Source organism: Mytilus trossulus, unplaced genomic scaffold (assembly GCF_036588685.1).
Source record: "Mytilus trossulus isolate FHL-02 unplaced genomic scaffold, PNRI_Mtr1.1.1.hap1 h1tg000244l__unscaffolded, whole genome shotgun sequence".
Classification (NCBI taxonomy): Eukaryota; Metazoa; Mollusca; class Bivalvia; order Mytilida; family Mytilidae; genus Mytilus; species Mytilus trossulus.
Window position 1 is genome coordinate 2,810,844 of NW_026963317.1, and position 16,471 is coordinate 2,827,314.

General features: G+C 31.1%; 2 protein-coding genes across 2 annotated transcripts in view; both read right to left on the bottom strand.

Annotated features, from left to right (window-relative positions):
- The window catches only part of LOC134701527 (ethyl acetate hydrolase-like), a 28,733-nt gene extending 28,369 nt beyond the window's left edge, over nucleotides 1–364 (bottom strand). The window contains exon 1 of the mRNA XM_063562675.1: nucleotides 38–364. Within this exon, the coding sequence (XP_063418745.1) occupies nucleotides 38–263 (226 nt within the window). The 5' untranslated portion in view covers nucleotides 264–364. The remainder of the gene's footprint in view (nucleotides 1–37) is intronic.
- Nucleotides 365–3,335: 2,971 nt separating this feature from the next.
- LOC134701453 (ethyl acetate hydrolase-like) lies at nucleotides 3,336–14,858 on the bottom strand. Its single transcript, XM_063562609.1, has 8 exons — nucleotides 14,512–14,858; nucleotides 11,764–11,896; nucleotides 10,882–11,003; nucleotides 10,123–10,220; nucleotides 7,509–7,603; nucleotides 6,610–6,755; nucleotides 6,129–6,215; nucleotides 3,336–3,541 (listed from the first exon to the last, which is right to left on the bottom strand). The coding sequence occupies exons 1-8, from the start codon at nucleotides 14,738–14,740 to the stop codon at nucleotides 3,474–3,476; spliced, it is 978 nt and encodes a 325-aa protein (XP_063418679.1). The 5' UTR covers nucleotides 14,741–14,858; the 3' UTR covers nucleotides 3,336–3,473.
- Between the last annotated feature and the right edge of the window lie 1,613 nt (nucleotides 14,859–16,471).

The following is a 16,471-nucleotide window of genomic DNA, read 5'->3' on the forward strand; positions in this document are numbered from 1 at the left end:
CTACTTAGCATAAATGACTTCAGCCAGATAAACATACCCTTGACATATGGTGATGGGACGGTAAAATCTTTTACACTTCCTTCGAATTCTACTTCTCCTCCAAATTGTTTTGCTATTTCTTCTTTTTGAACCCTTGCTTCATCATAATTTGACATTTCATAGTAAGGCTTGTTATTTCCATTTTCGGTTCTTAGCTTAAAATAGCTTTCTGTCTCTTCGTGCACTTTGTATTTCTTTTTTAAATCATTTAACGCTTCAGCCATGTCTATTGTTTGTAATCACATCACACCTTTAACATATTAATGAACCAAAATAATCTTATTTTGCTACCGGTGAGTTTCTTTCACTTCCGCTGAAATACAAAGTGGATTATTCCATTTTATTTTTATAGGGGAAAACCCACATCAAAGTGAAAGTGAAAGTCCATCAAAGCACTATCAGTGCTGCATTAATATTACAGATTTTCAAAGATTTTTGTTAATAATAACAAACTGAACTTAGAGTCCTTCTTAATATGTTTTTTTTGTAATTATGATAATCTATGTAGATAAATATACTTTTATTTCAATGAAATTACATGAAATTACATTACATTAATAATAAATAACTGAACTTGGAGTCCTTCTTAATATATTTTTTTGTAATTATGATAATGTATATAAATAAATATACTTTTATTTCAATGAAATTACATGAAATTTATTTGCTTTAAAGTTGGGTCATCAATGTTTAATTTTCACAGATTTGATGTAATCTTTTAATATTTATTTGTAGTTATAGTGTCCATATAATTTTTTTAAATCCACAGGATTCTTAGAATCATTTTCTAACAATGGATTTTATAAACTTTTTCTGAGGTTTTATAAGGCCAGTTGGGGAATATTTCGTCCCTCACATTTGAAAAAATAATATCCAGAAAGAGTAAATTGAAAATATTTGTGTCGCATTAATGATTTTTTGCAATAAATTTCTGAATTTACAGTACACAATTTATTTCTTACCTCATTAGCACAAGAACCTAACAAAATTTTACAAGACAAGAACCTCAGCTTTTATTAATTCTTAGTTTATATTATATTCTTCTCATATATGTTATGATGGTATGATACTAAACCCCTAACGGGAAGGATTGTGTCTGATATTCATATGATGAAGACATAATCTTTCAATCAGTTTAATTAAAGTCTGGAGCTGGCATGTCAGTTAACTGCTAGTAGTCTGTTGTTATTTATGTATTATTGTCATTTTGTTTATTTTCTTTGGTTACATCTTCTGACATCAGACTCGGACTTGTCTTGAACTGAATTTTAATGTGCGTATTGTTATGCGTTTACTTTTCAACATTGGCTAGAGGAATAGGGGGAGGGTTGAGATCTCATAAACATGTTTAACCCTGCTGCATTTTTGCGTCCGTCCCAAGTCAGGAGCCTCTGGCCTTTGTAAGTCTTGTATTATGTTAATTTTAGTTTCTTATGTAAACTTTGGAAATTAGTATGACGTTCATTATCACTGAACAAGTATATATTTGTATAGGGGCCAGCTAAAGGACGGCTCTGGGTGCAGGAATTTCTCGCTACATTGAAAACCTGTTGGTGACTTTCTGCTGTTGTTTTTTCTATGGTTGGGTTGTTGTCTCTTTGACACATTCCCAATTTCCATTCTCAATTTCATTAGGTATATCAGAGTTTTTTTTTGGTGTTGATCAGGTTTTAAAACAAAAATCTCCACATGGCAGACTATTTAGTTGGTAGATTTGATCCAAAGCAATAACATCTGACTTCTAGATTACCTTCTATATGAGTCTAATTTATGTCAAACTAAATAAATTTAACAGTATTTGAAAAAGAAAGGTTATTATATATATTTCCATAGGGCCAGCAAAGTTGGATCAATTTTTTTTTATAAGGGCCGCTGACTGACCTTAATGGGGGATCCAGTCATGCATCAGTGATTCCCTATATAATCAACCAAATATTTCTCATAAATGGGGGGGGGGGGGGAGGGGTTCTGGCCCCTGGATCTGCCTATTGTCAGGGCTTTGGAGGCTGAGTGGTCATTTTACACATATGTTGTAGAAGGAATTTATTAAATAAAAGGAACTGTTCTTCAATGATTATAGTTTGTTGGTGTGTCTTGGTTTTTGTATTTTATGTAGATAATTATCATTGGACTGTTGGTTTTCTTATTTAAATTGTTTTACTCTAGTAATTTTGGGCCTTTTTTATAGCTTGCTGTTCAGTGTGAGCCCAGGCTCCTGTTGAAGGCCTCACTATAATTATGCCCCATTTATGGACATTATTTTTTTTCTGGTCTGTGCGTCCATTCATCCATCCGTCCGTCCGTCCGTCCGTCCGTCCGTCCGTCCGTCCGTCCGTTCATCTGTCCAGTTTCAGGTTAATTTTGGTTAAAGTTTTTGGTCAAGGTAGATTTTGATGAAGATGAAGTCCAATCAATTTGAAACTTAAAAATGTCCCTATGATATGATCTTTCTAATTTTAATGCCAAATTTATGATTTTAAGTTTTTAACCCATTTTCACGGTCCACTGAACATAGAAAATGATATTGGGATAGGGCATCCGTGTACTTGGGACACTTTCTTGTTTTTAACTTTTTTTACAATGTGACTTGGAAGGAGAGTTGCCTCATTGTACTACATGTAATGACATACCACATCTTCTTATTTATATACGTTTGTAAACTATCAAACAATTGAACATGTAAAACAAACAAAAAAAATTATCAGAAGTTTTTTAAATATATCTTAAAAAGATTCCAACTGAATATGATGGCAGATGAACCAATTCAATAGTTTGAAAGTCATGTGTATCAAGTACTTTTGTGTTAAATTTTGTTTGCAAGTTTCATTACATGTAAGACAAAATTTCAATAATATAACTTTTTTCACATATATGAAAATGCAAATTTGTTGTATCAACTTAATATGCAGATTAAAAGTATTCTCAAAGTCTGATTTGGTAAATTTATATACCATTTGTGACATGTTAACCCCGCCACATTTTCGCTCTTGCCTTTTTGAGTCTTGTATGTTTTTTCATTTTTTTTTCAGTTATATGTTTTGAAATTTGGTATGAAGTCAATTTTCACTGAACTAGTACACATTGTTATCAAGGGTCAGCTGACGCCCACCTCAAGATGTTGGATTTTCTCACCCATTGGTGGCCATTGGCTGTTACCTATATTGATGTCTTATTGTGTTTGAAATTATAATTTGACTTATGTTTAAAACTGCATTTAAGAAGTGGGCTACACAAACAGCTAATATATTGGTATAAATGTTTTTATTTATCAAGAATAAATAATATGAGTTAAATATGTTCCATACAAAATGCATGTAAAATCAGCAAAACTATATGACATTATCAAATTTGCAAGTATGCACTTTTCACCAAATGTCTGTGAATTCCTAAAATTCAATGCTATATTTTTCACTTTAAATATCCAGTCGACACCATTAGGAATGATCTTTAATGAACTGTATACATCTGTCTATTGGTTTCTTACAACATTCTTTAAAATGGCCTACAAAAGAAATAAGAAAAAAATATATATGCATCAATGGGAGATAATCATGAAATATCTTAAATTTTGAAAGATCCCATTCAATTTGTATTATTCTATATTTTTGGGAAAAACAATTAGTTTTTTGGATACCTTATCTTGTCCTTTCAAACGATATGTTTAATTATCTCCTTCATGTCTTGGTCAATCTAAGACAAATAATCATGTTTCACTAGGGATGAATGCATTGGTATATTTTTTTAAATCCCCATTTCCATGTATTAAAATAACAATTTAAACAATGATTTTAAAGAACTGGAGATTCTGATCATATATGACAAGTGTTTAATTTACATTGGTAAAATTACCAAATAATATTCATGATAACATGAATTACAACAGTTCACTTTAAACAGGTTTATTGTTTACTCTATAATTCTATTGACATAAACAAGAATAAATTGTATGATTTAAGGTGGTACCCTACATCTTCATTAAAATTAATTTGGCCTGTTTAATTTTCATAAAATTTTGACATAGTATTTACTTTGACCCTTTCACAAAAATATAAGAATTTCAAAAAAATTGAATCAATCAATTTATCAGAAAAATTACACTGGTTATATAGCAGTTTGACAAACACTAATTTTGATTATATTCTCCCTCACTACGTTCGTCCGAATATAAAGTAATTAATATTCTATGGCCTTGATAAAGAACAAACGACATAAAGAAGGCGTGCTACTCGCTATAACCTTTAATTTTATATGATACAACAATGTATGTATCACATACAAACATAATAACAATAATATCATAATTCCAATTACAAATTCACATTAAATCAACCGTAAATACACATGTCTACTTTAGGCTATAGCGAGAGTCGATGGTCAGAAAGGTGACCGCACAGGTTTTAAGTGCGGACAAATGGTCACATGTCATGAATATTTATGAACTACTTACGTACGACGAACTAATAATTTTATTAATTGAGAAGCTTAATATTCCCTTAAAGGAGCACTAGCTACGATATATATAAAAAAATAAAGTATGATTTTTTTTAGATTAATCATTAATTAAATTGGAATAATGAAATAATAATTTGCTTTTAGCAATCAATTTGCTTTAATTTTGTTGAAATAAGCGATTATACACAATTTTTGACTGATTCACTTGCAAGTGAATACGTCATCATCATTCTAACCGGTATTCATGTGAACTTCAATTTAACCCTAGCTAGAGACTGACAACGCATGCATTGTACGTGAACTGGTTATTTAAAGAAAAAAAATGTCAACAATGAAATTGAAACTACGGTAAATCATTTGATTACTAATACGATCCACATAAATCATTCTTATACGGTTAAAAACAATGAGAAACTTATATTTTTAATCTATAAATTCAAATCAAACAGACCTATAAAAATCCAATTGCATGTGCTGGTTTAACCTATTCATATCTTTATTTGTGTTTACATCGCTTATATGGTCATCTGAGGTCAAATCGATAGTTAATTAGATGGCATCTGGATTTAAATACACACGAAACGAACCTACATATCATCTACCCCATGCTCTGTAAACTGTTTATTTTAAACGTTTGATAGATTGGATAAATGTTTTACATTGTTATTTATCAAATATGAGAATTTGAGTCAAATTGGTGACCATGAATTTGACAGCTAGTGCCCCTTTAACAACACAACATAATTAAAATGTTAAGCTGATTTTACAGAGTTATCTCCCTGTAGTGTTAGGTATTCCCTTCAGATTACTATAATATATCAAAGGACAAAAATGTGTACAAATACCAGTCACTGCATAGCCTTCAACAATTATCAAAACATTTATTACACTGTGGATTCATTTATTTTCATGGGTTTCAATTTTTTCATGGTTTTGGAAGTCTCTTACAGCACAAAAAGCCAAATGACAATTTGTAATTTGTTGAACATTTGAATTTGTGGTTCACCTACATCCACGACACCCACGAAAACAAGTGAAACTGCGAGCTACTGCTCACTGATGATACCCCCGCAGCAAGTTGATAATATTAATAGTGTAAAAATATGCAAGTGTTTGGTAAACAGGAAGTTGTCGAGTGATGAATCTGAAAACGCATCACACAGTATAGCTGACTTATATAAATCCTGAAACCAAATTTCAGAAATCCTTGTATTGTAGTTCCTGAGAAAAATGTGACGAAAATTTTCAACTTGGCTATCGTGTGTAAAATCATACAAGTGTTTGGTAAACCGGAAGTTGTCAAGTGATCAACATGAAAACGCATCACACGGTATAGCTGACTTAGATAAACCCTGAAACCAAATTTCAGAAATCCTTGTATGGTAGTTCCTGAGAAAAATGCGACGAAAAATATTCATGGGACGGACGGACTGACTGACGGAAGGACAGACAGAGGTAAAACAGTATACCCCCCTTTTTTTAAAGCAAGGGTGTAATTAGTATTCAACGAAAATAATGAATCCACAGTAATAGTATAAAGCTACAAAAGAACCTGTCATAAAAAAATAAAAACCAAAACAGAAAACTAATGACATTCTATGACAATTTACTTAGCAATCTGTTTACACATAACTTACCTGGCATAGTAAAGAAAGCGTGGACAACACCTTGGACAAGTAACAACTCACTGCTGGCACCACAAGATTTCATCCTCTCGTGGTACACTGTTAAATCAATAAGAAAATTTCAAATTTAGTAAACAACAATAAAAAAAACATGAAACAAGTTAGTTTCACATTTCAATATTACTCAGAACATTGTTTGCTGAATACTTACAAATTTTTAATAATAGGAATAGTGAAAACTCAGAAATTTTTGTTATTTTGCAATCATTAATATTTTTTTTTTTAATATGAGAGTAATCATTTTACTTTTAGAAATGCTGACTATAAATAATGCATGTCTTTATTTCTGCAAAACTTTTATCAGCCAAAGGAACATCTAAGAATCAACGTTTACTATGTGAGGAAAATGTTTACAAGACAACATTCTGTCACTAAAGTAAAATAAAATATAATCATTTCAAGATTATGTTCCCTATTTAAACATTTTACGTACTTATGGCATTATCTCTAAGTGGATCAATATCAGCCACAATAACTAAAGCTGGTGGTAACTTAGAAAAACTCTCTGTATTATTACGTAATGGTGAACCTCTCAAACTCACTTTGTCGGATTCATTTGAAAAATAATTTCCAATAAACCTGAAATATAGAAATAAACAACAATTAACATCAGATAACATACTAAGCAAGAATGCGTTCATATTAAACAGATACCCACTCAAACTATCATTTTCTATGTTTAGTTGACCATGAAATTGGGGTCAAAACTCTAATTTAGCATTAAAATTAGAAATATCATATCAAAGGGAATGTGTGTACTAAGTTTCAAGTTGATTGGACTTCAACTTCATCAAAAACTACCTTGACTAAAAACTTTAACCTGAAGCAGGACAGACGGACGAACAAATGGACTGACGCACAGACCACAAAACATTATGCCCCTCTACATAAGGTAACTAAAGATATCAATACAAACTGACAACACAAAATATTTGTCTAATATAACCAGAAATGCAAAAATATGAGTTGTTATTGTTCTCATTGAGTGCTTCAGTCCATATACAGTTTTGGCTTTCATTGTCATGAATTATTTGTTAAATAATGAAAAGCAACAATTAGTTCTTTTTTTCATATTTTTGTTAAGAAGTAAATTGACGGTGAATTTTGGAGGGATCAAAACCAATTTAATGAAAAGTTATGATTTCGAATTCATATTAATGCCTGGTACTTGAGTCAACCATTTTCATTAAATAATGTTAGCTTCTTAAACAACAAATGGATGTTAAAAATGCATTGATTTAACTGCCTTTTATAATTCCTAATACAAAGAGTTATCTCCCTTATCCTTAACTCTGATATTTTCCCCTTATGTGTGTAAAGAATCTAAAATACCAGTCTATCAACTTTTTAGTAAGAACAGGTCCTCTGATGAACTCTTGATGTGCTGGAGAAGAGTGTGTACTGTCAACACTGGGATACACAAGGATCTGAAAAAGAAATGTTTAAAATTGTGGCCTCCATTTTTTTGTGTGATAATGTGTGGTTTGTACTTTTGCCTCATGCAATAGACCACTGTCTTGTTTGTCCGTCCTGGAGAAAACTTGTCAATTATGTGCGCCTTTATGAAGTCATTTACCAGATATAGAGGGGATTAAGGGTCTTAGTGATCGACATTGTGGAGGATAAACTAGAAATAATATTTGTTCTGTAGGTACTTAATAACAAATTCTAAATGAATGCAGTGCTAGAAGACAATTAGGCTTAAATTAAAATATTGTTTGTTTGCAGTTTACCGACCGACTCTTGAAAATCCTCCCGACTGTGAAAATTTTATTGCTTAAAATTTGAAGAATTTTTTTTTAATACCTCTCTCTATTGACGCGATCCGGAACTTTGGGTCCTTTCCGGAAATGATTTAAAGTCTGGGTCAATTACGCATTTCAAGTTCGTTTTTTCTTAGCTTCCAGTCAAGCGTTCATGTGACCATTTAATGATAAAGCACATGGAAATATGTTTACAGGTATCCCTAAAGTCACGGAGGAGTACTTTACGCTGTTGTCTCCGTCTCGTGTCAATTTTAAGACAAATAACAAACAAAAAGGTTTATTAGTAAACTGGTTATACAGATTCAGGCACATGTAATGATGTGTGATGATATCATTGACGATGATGCAGCAGATATTCATAACTGACACGATAACCATTCTGTCTCAAACAAATCGGGTTCAGAATCTGTGGAGCCTGACTTTATGGAACCAATTTCAGTGGTTAAATAATTCGACAGCAGCTTGAAGTATGGCTTATTTTCTACAAATTGTTGTGAAGACGACAAAGATGAAACCACTCATCCATGACTTAAATCTTCATGGATACCTGTAAACACGCCTGTACGGAGGAAGGGCTCATTTGAAATGTTAATGGATATAGATCATGCCAAATCAATAAGAAGCAACCCAAACTACACAAAGATGTAGAGAAAATGAATGGTTAGCTTGAAAAATAAATATACTCTCTGTATTAAATCTATCTTCGATTGCAATGAGTATGCTCCTTTAGGATAAGGGGGGCTGCCCCACTTATTGCAATTATTCTCTTTCTTACAATATTAAATATACCCAAACTGTGTGGCCTGTGTGAATTCAATAAGAACATGTCCTTAGGAGCTATGCTGCCAATTTTTTTTTATGCATTAAAAACATTTCAGTACAGACCATTTACTTTTAATGGGGTGCTATGGATATCACCCCAAACTTTAGATTTCTTTGGTTTTCAATAAAGCCTGGCAAAAATATAACCTTATCACATATAATTAAATATTGTTAGAAATATGAAAACAGTCGGATGTCTTAGTACTTTTTTTCAAGTTGCCTTTTTTTCAATTGAGGAAGATTCAATGGTTGTTTTTTTTTAATTAAAAATACACTCTTTAATAATTGTCTTATAAATCTATAATATACATTTTTCTGATGAAAATACTCGACTCACGAAAACATTCTAGTCAAGAAGCATACATGTCTGAATATATTTCTTTAAAACAGTTCTAGTCATAATGACATTCCTTGTTTATAAGTGTTCCAGTATTTAATAATTATACCATATTTTATGTCATAAATTGGATAATGACACTATGTTCAAGTTTCAGTTTTGGTTAAAAAAATTTTTTATCTGAAAATGCCTGTTCATTTGATGTTGGTTTTCAGCATGTCCAGTGTTTGTTGTTTTGAAATGTTTTCTTTTTTCTTCACGAGAAACTAGGTTTAGTGTAACTGCTTGTTTAAACTGTATTTTGGCTTATAAAATAAAATATTTTTCCTACCTACCGACCCTTCAGTCTGAAAGTACAGTCGGAAAACTGCAAACAAACATATTTTTAAGGTAGGCCTTATGAGAATTCAATTTGAAGAATACATGTATGTTCAATATAGCTTTATAGTTTTCCAACCACTTGCTCAACATTATAACGGAAGTGACACCACCACCTAAATGTACAAATAATTTTCACTAAAACCAAAGTTTTTGATGGAAATGCATCGAATTCAAAAGTTGTCTATTAAAAAAAAATACAATAATGATGCAAGTAAATGTCTCCTGATCAGTAACACTGAGAATTACACATCAGACTCAGTCAATTACAAAATCCAGTGTATATAAAAAAGAAGATGTGGTATGATTGCCAATGAGACAACTGCCCACAAGCTGAGACAAATACATATCTTTTAATAGGAATAAATGTTTTATAAAAAAGAAGATGTGCTATGATTGCCAATGAGACAACTATCCACAAGAGACCAAAATGACACAGACATTAAGAACTATAGGTCGCCTTACTGCCTTCAACAATGAGCAAAGCCCATACCGCATTGTTTATGCACTAAACATCATACTGAACAAGGAAATTCTTATACCGCAACATAATGAAAAAGCCTTGACATCATATTGCTGTAGCTTACAATGAAATGATTTTCAAACCATGGTTTGATGATTCTGAAAACTTGTTTGGACTGACCTGATAATCTATACCTTGTTCTTCATGACATACAACAGCAGCCAATCTTCCACCAGCACTATCCCCACCTACTCCAATTCTACTTCTTGATGACCCACCTTTAAACAGATCACAGTTCACAAGTTTAAAACAGGTTGGTATAGCAAATGATTTGAAAAATAACATAAATCTTAAAAATATATGGTCAGTTACAATAAAAAGTTGCTGTGACAGATTTATACAAGAAATTTTATTACACAGCTAGAGAAAAATAAACTTTAACTGGAAATTGAAAAAACAACATTTATCTGTTTAACATGTTTATCATGATCTCATGAGAACTTAAGAATTCCTAAATTTCAGTTTGTTATTAATAGAATGGTAGTTTTATCTTTTGAAATGTTTCACGTTTTCCAAGTCAGGGCTGTTTAAAGTCAACTATACAATATGGGTTTTCTCCTTGTTAAATGCTATGCAGTTGCCTGTAATTGTGTACACTTCATTTGAACTTTGTTGGATAGTTGTCTCATTGGCAATCATACCACCTTTATTTTTGTTTTTATATTAGTTGTATAAATCATTCCAAGCCTATGTAAATTTCTTCATAACTGTATCCCTTTAATATTCCTTGCAATCTTTTTACTTTATTTTTTAAGGGATTTCAGAGTAACATTCATTTTCCTGTCTTTTACCCTTACTGTTACAACAACCCTGCTTTTGAGCATTAAACCCTATATCTAACCTTATGTAATTCCCAATTGTCACAGTTACAAAAAATACCTAATTCCTCCTTATGACCTTTAACCCATCGAACAACACACAGAACATCCTCATGGTTACTTGGAAATTTGAATTCTGGTGCCAGTCTATACTCTACATTGACAACAATACAACCAGAATCTCTGAAAGATAAAAGTTGACAAAATGGCATTTAAGATTATTGTAAAAAAATGTCAGTTGAAGAAAGTCTATTTTATTTTATTGGGTTTATTTAAGTTAGAAACCGTCCTAAATACAAATTTATCATTTCCAACTGATTTGTATTTAATCATTTTTTTCAGTTGTGCTAAAATTAACATCACACCGTCTCAGGTAGTAAGGGTTGAGTGCTCACTAACATGTTAAACCCTGCCATTTTTTTTTCTATGCATGTGTCTGTCCCAAGTGAGGAGGCCTAGAGTTCATTGGTTGGCATTGGTTGTTGCCTTTCATATTTATTTTTCTTTTTCATTTGTCATAAATCACATAATTTTGTTGTTTGCTTTTTTTTCTTTTCACATTTTTGCCATTTTTGTTGCAGACTATACAGTATTGTTTTTAGCTCAATGTTGAAGGTCAAACAGTTTTATTGATGTCATTTGATCTCTTTAGCAGCCAAACCATATCTTCTTAATGTTATAAATTTTCAGAGTTTTTACTAAAGAAACGTGGATAAGTAATTTTCATGAAATAAAAATTTGGTACATTGTATTGACATTCATGAATACTTTATCTCACAATCTAAAAAAATTATGCTTATAAAAACTTTTCTGAATATCTAAATTGATGTTTCACCTTTACCCACAAAATTAGAACTACAAGTAAAATATCGGTTAGAAAAAATATGCATTTCTAAACAAAAATGTTTGCGGAGACAAGCTGTTCCAGAAATTAAATTTATACCTTGACAAGATTTTACAGACTGTATCCACACCAGCTCTAGATCCAACACAATTGCCTCCTCCATGGAAATACACAAATATAGATGGATCATTTCTACAGGTAGCTGGCTTGTATATAGTCACTGGTATACCATCTGTTATCAAATTATTTTTTTATAAGATGTGATCATAAGGACAAACTTTAAAATTCAGTTTGTGGTCACATTAACTTGAAGTTTAGAATTGAGAATTGAAACAGGGAATGTGTCGAAGAGACAACAACCCAAACAAGAGAGAAAAACAGCCCAAGGCTACAATGGGTCTTCAATGAAGCAAGAAAATCACACACCAGAGGCCCACTTCAGCTGATGCCCAAACAATAATCTGTACAAGTTAAGTGAAATACATATGTTAGTACATGTTTTTTTATAAAGTGAACTTTTTACTGAAATATCATTATCTTTATAGTGTTTAATTTATAGGAGAGAGATTTTATGTTTGCAATTAACAAAGTCAATAAATTTGAGCACTAACTGAATTGTAAACACAGTGTTTCTGGTATGGATGTTACATAAGTTAAGTTTAATCAAAGTGATGGATATCACTCATGGAAAGATTAGAACAGTAGTTTGAATTATTTCATATTAAGGTATGGTGGGGAAAAATGAACATTTATAAAACACTATTGCTGAAAATTGCATTTACAGCAGGTCTTTAGAAGGAAACTTGCTTTTCCAGTACGAGGATAAAATGAGCTCAAATTAAATAATATGGGTCTCTAAATTTGCACAATTTTATTTAAACTGCAGTTTATATCTAATTGAAATTATGTTGCCAGTTCTGAACATGTTTCAAAAAAACAAAAAAATGCAAAAATTCTTCTAGTAAATGTTACCAAATATCCTTGTAAGACATAAATTTAGACCAACAGCTAAAAGCTTTAAAGTGTCAACAAAAATAATCTAAAAATGCTTGTTTTGGGGCATTTTGTAGGTTGAAACAGAGGTTATATGGCATTGAAAATTAAAAGTTTTAGAGTGCCTTTTGATCAAATTTTAATGTATTTTTCAACACAGGGCATTTTCAATTTTATTTTTTAACGTAAACTAATAAAAAAACTAATGTTATTGAAATGTGGATTCTTTCTTGATTGCAAAAATATATATTTACTTCTAATAAAAATTCAAATGACTAAAATAGAGATAATGATGGATGGGAAATAAACTAATTAGCAATGGTTTTTTATAATTAAAAGTTTATAAATTTTAAAACTGTTTCAAGCCAATTCCTGATAAAAAAAAAGTGAACTAATCTAAATTGTTGATTAATTACAGATGATTATTGGAAATTTATCAAGTAAAGTATAGGCCATACATGAATACCTTTTATATATATTCATATTTATATTCATATTTCATTTGTTTAAGATCTTGCTAATCCATTAATCATTTATCTTTCAGATATAATTTACAGAATTACTTTATGTAATGTAGATCAAAAGTAATTGGCAATAAATAAATCTATCATCCTTATAAATATCAAACAAATAATACACACATTTGTGTAATCAATTATGAGGTCAAATACTTGTGTATTAAGAATTAGATGCATATTGGAGTGGTCTGTACAATTATGTAAGACTGATGTAGATAGGTAATGTGGTCAATTTGATTGGCAGTTTAGGAGGTGGGGCATTGTAATTAAAAGTCCACCTTGTCTCCGATTGTTTAGTGATAATGACAGTTGTCAATCATACTAGTTGAATCAATACCCACTTACCTAATCCAAATGTTTTTAAAAAAAAGCCTGCACATCAACACACATTAATGACATACACTCTTGAATGAACTGCTCCAATAATATACCCAGTTTTTCCAGTTTATTTGTGTATTATGTGCACATACATGAGAACTATAGGGAACTATATTTTAGTGTGAATACATTTAGTAACAGTAGCTAACCTGTCCTGTTGTTAGGGAGGGGGGTAGTGCCTAAGTAAAGATTTAGAACAAGTTCTAATCTTTCCAAAAATTAAAGATAACAGAAACTTGACACAGATCTTGCTATATATTATTCAGTGATCATGCCTTTGCATAAATAAATCATTTATATTTTAATACCTTTGAAACATAAAACGTTAACAAGTTTTGGGGTTTGAATAGATAAAATGCAACAGATTCTGTCAAAATCTTTTTTTTCATTATAGGTTTAAAAAAAATTATCATAGGTTTTTGCTAGAAAAAGCAAAAGAAAATGTTTTTTTTTTAATTGAACTAGAAATTTTCAAAATACAACCAAACCTTGAGGCAATTCAAATTTAAGTCCAGTTTTAACCTAAAGGATATGACAATAATTTATAGATATTTTAGTGCCTTACAGTATTAATAAATCACATTTATCAACTGTGTGCACTTAAACTTTTAAAATTCATAAATTCATAAAGATGTGGTATGATTGCCAATGAGACAACTTTCCACAAGAGACCAAAATGACAAATGACACAGAAATTGACAACTAAAGGTTACTGTATGGCCTTCAACAATAAGCAAAGCCCATAACGCATAGTCAGCTGTAAAAACCAAAAATGAATATTCAAAACAATTCAAACAAGAAAACTAATGGGCATATCTTTTTTTTAAATGAACAAAAACAAATATGTAACACATAAACAAGCAACAACCATTGAATAACAGGCTCCTGAAATGTCCTTTTTTAAATGTCTTGAAGATAAAATTGTTTATTTTATACATACTTATCTTAGCTAACTTACCTTTAATATCTTTAGATGGAATGTTTAATTCCTTTGTTGTACCATCAAAATCAACACTACCCGAGAATAACTTTGATGACCTCAAATTTGATTCCCTTGCCTCTGATATTGGTACATCAAAATAAGCCTTGGTGAATCCATGCTCTGTACGTTTTTTGAAAAAGTCAAAAGTTTCAGGATGAACAAAATACTTTGATTGCAATTCTTCTAATATCTCTAGTGTTGTCATAATTCCAGGATAGTCTTATATTGCTATATCAATATCTTACTTCTTAAAGTTTAAAATTTATCTTGTTCTGGATATTAACCTTTGAAGATTTTATCTACTTCGATGGAGAGATAATCATCTTCTGTTTACTTTCTTTATGGGTGGACACAGTCTAGTTTTTCAAAATTTTATGAAAATAAAATTTGATTTTAGTGTTTTTGTAAACAAAATTACCAAAAATGTTCAGTGAATTAGTTTTAATCTAATATCTATAATACTAAAGTTTGCTGTATTTTCAAGAACAAAACTTTGCATCAAACTTGAATAGTTAAAGTATATATATTATACAAGTTGAATTAAAAACTCAATAAAATTGGTAAAGTTTATATTATTACCATCACTTTGTTGATATAACTTCTCATGGTGGATTGCAGGTCCCCTATAGTGTATCACCAGCTCAGCAGCAAAATGGGGATATTGCTTGATTAAAATTTACTGATAATCACTTTAATTTCAGGAATGAATCTTCCTCCTGCAAATTTATGATTTCTTATCCAGCTTTAGCTATACATTAGGTATTTTCTGGTTTGATCAATGAAATGCACATTTGGTACAGTAAAATTGACCCTTTAATGTTATCACAAGCATAAACTGTTTTATTTACAAATGAATTTTGTATGCAGTTTTGAAAATTAAATTATCCAAAACAAAGAATTTCCAGAACCCTTGACATTACAAATACTTATACTATGTACTTGTTGCAAGGAAGTATCCAGTTGTGTTGGACCATTGTTTGAACAATGAACCATACAAATGAGATTAAGGTCAGATTATACCTGAAAGACAGGCATATACACCTCACAACCATCACATTCACCAAATATAGTTGTCTTATTGCTTATAGTACTTGAAAAACCAACCAAACCACAAAAACTTAACATTGACCAATGAACCCTGAAAATGAGGTCAAGGTAACATGAAACCTGCTAGACTGACATTTACCAGTACCTATTTTAGTCATTCCATACACCAAATATTGTCACCCTATTACTCATAACAGTGAGAAATTGATATGACAAATTTTTTTTTTTTTTTAAGCAATGGCTGAAACATGAAAATGAGGTTAGGACACTGAACATTAGACAAATGGAAACTTTGTTACATAAGGTACAATATATGAAGCATCCTGGTCTTTGACCTTCTGAAATATACAGCTTTAGACAAATAGTTTACGTCGCCCCAACCAAATAGTAATACATATGTCTGACATACTACACCTGTTGTCACAGGGCAAGCCAAAAGCCATAACAGGATGTATATGGTGAGCGTCTATTTCAAATGTACTAAAAACATGTCACAGTATACAGTATAACGAGAAGAAACTTCGTCTATGACTTTTAGTTTGCTGAGAAATATATTACAAACAGACAGATTTCAGTGTTGAAGGCTGTACCTTGACCTATGATGGTGTACTTTTACAGTTTGTGACTTGGATAGAGAGTTGTTTCATTGGCACTTATACCACATGTTCCTATATCTTGATGTAATCTTATATACCCTCTCTTTTGGAACAGGGAATAAACTACTGAAGGTACTTGAGTTTAAGTCGATCCGCTAATAAGTTGGATGCCCTTTTAAGTTTTTAAATCTAAGGATTCAGTCTTGACCCCCCTGGACTTTTTTTGCAGCAGACAGTAAGTGATCATCGGTAAATCAAGAAATTAAATTGCGTTTCATGCGTTTACTTTTCTG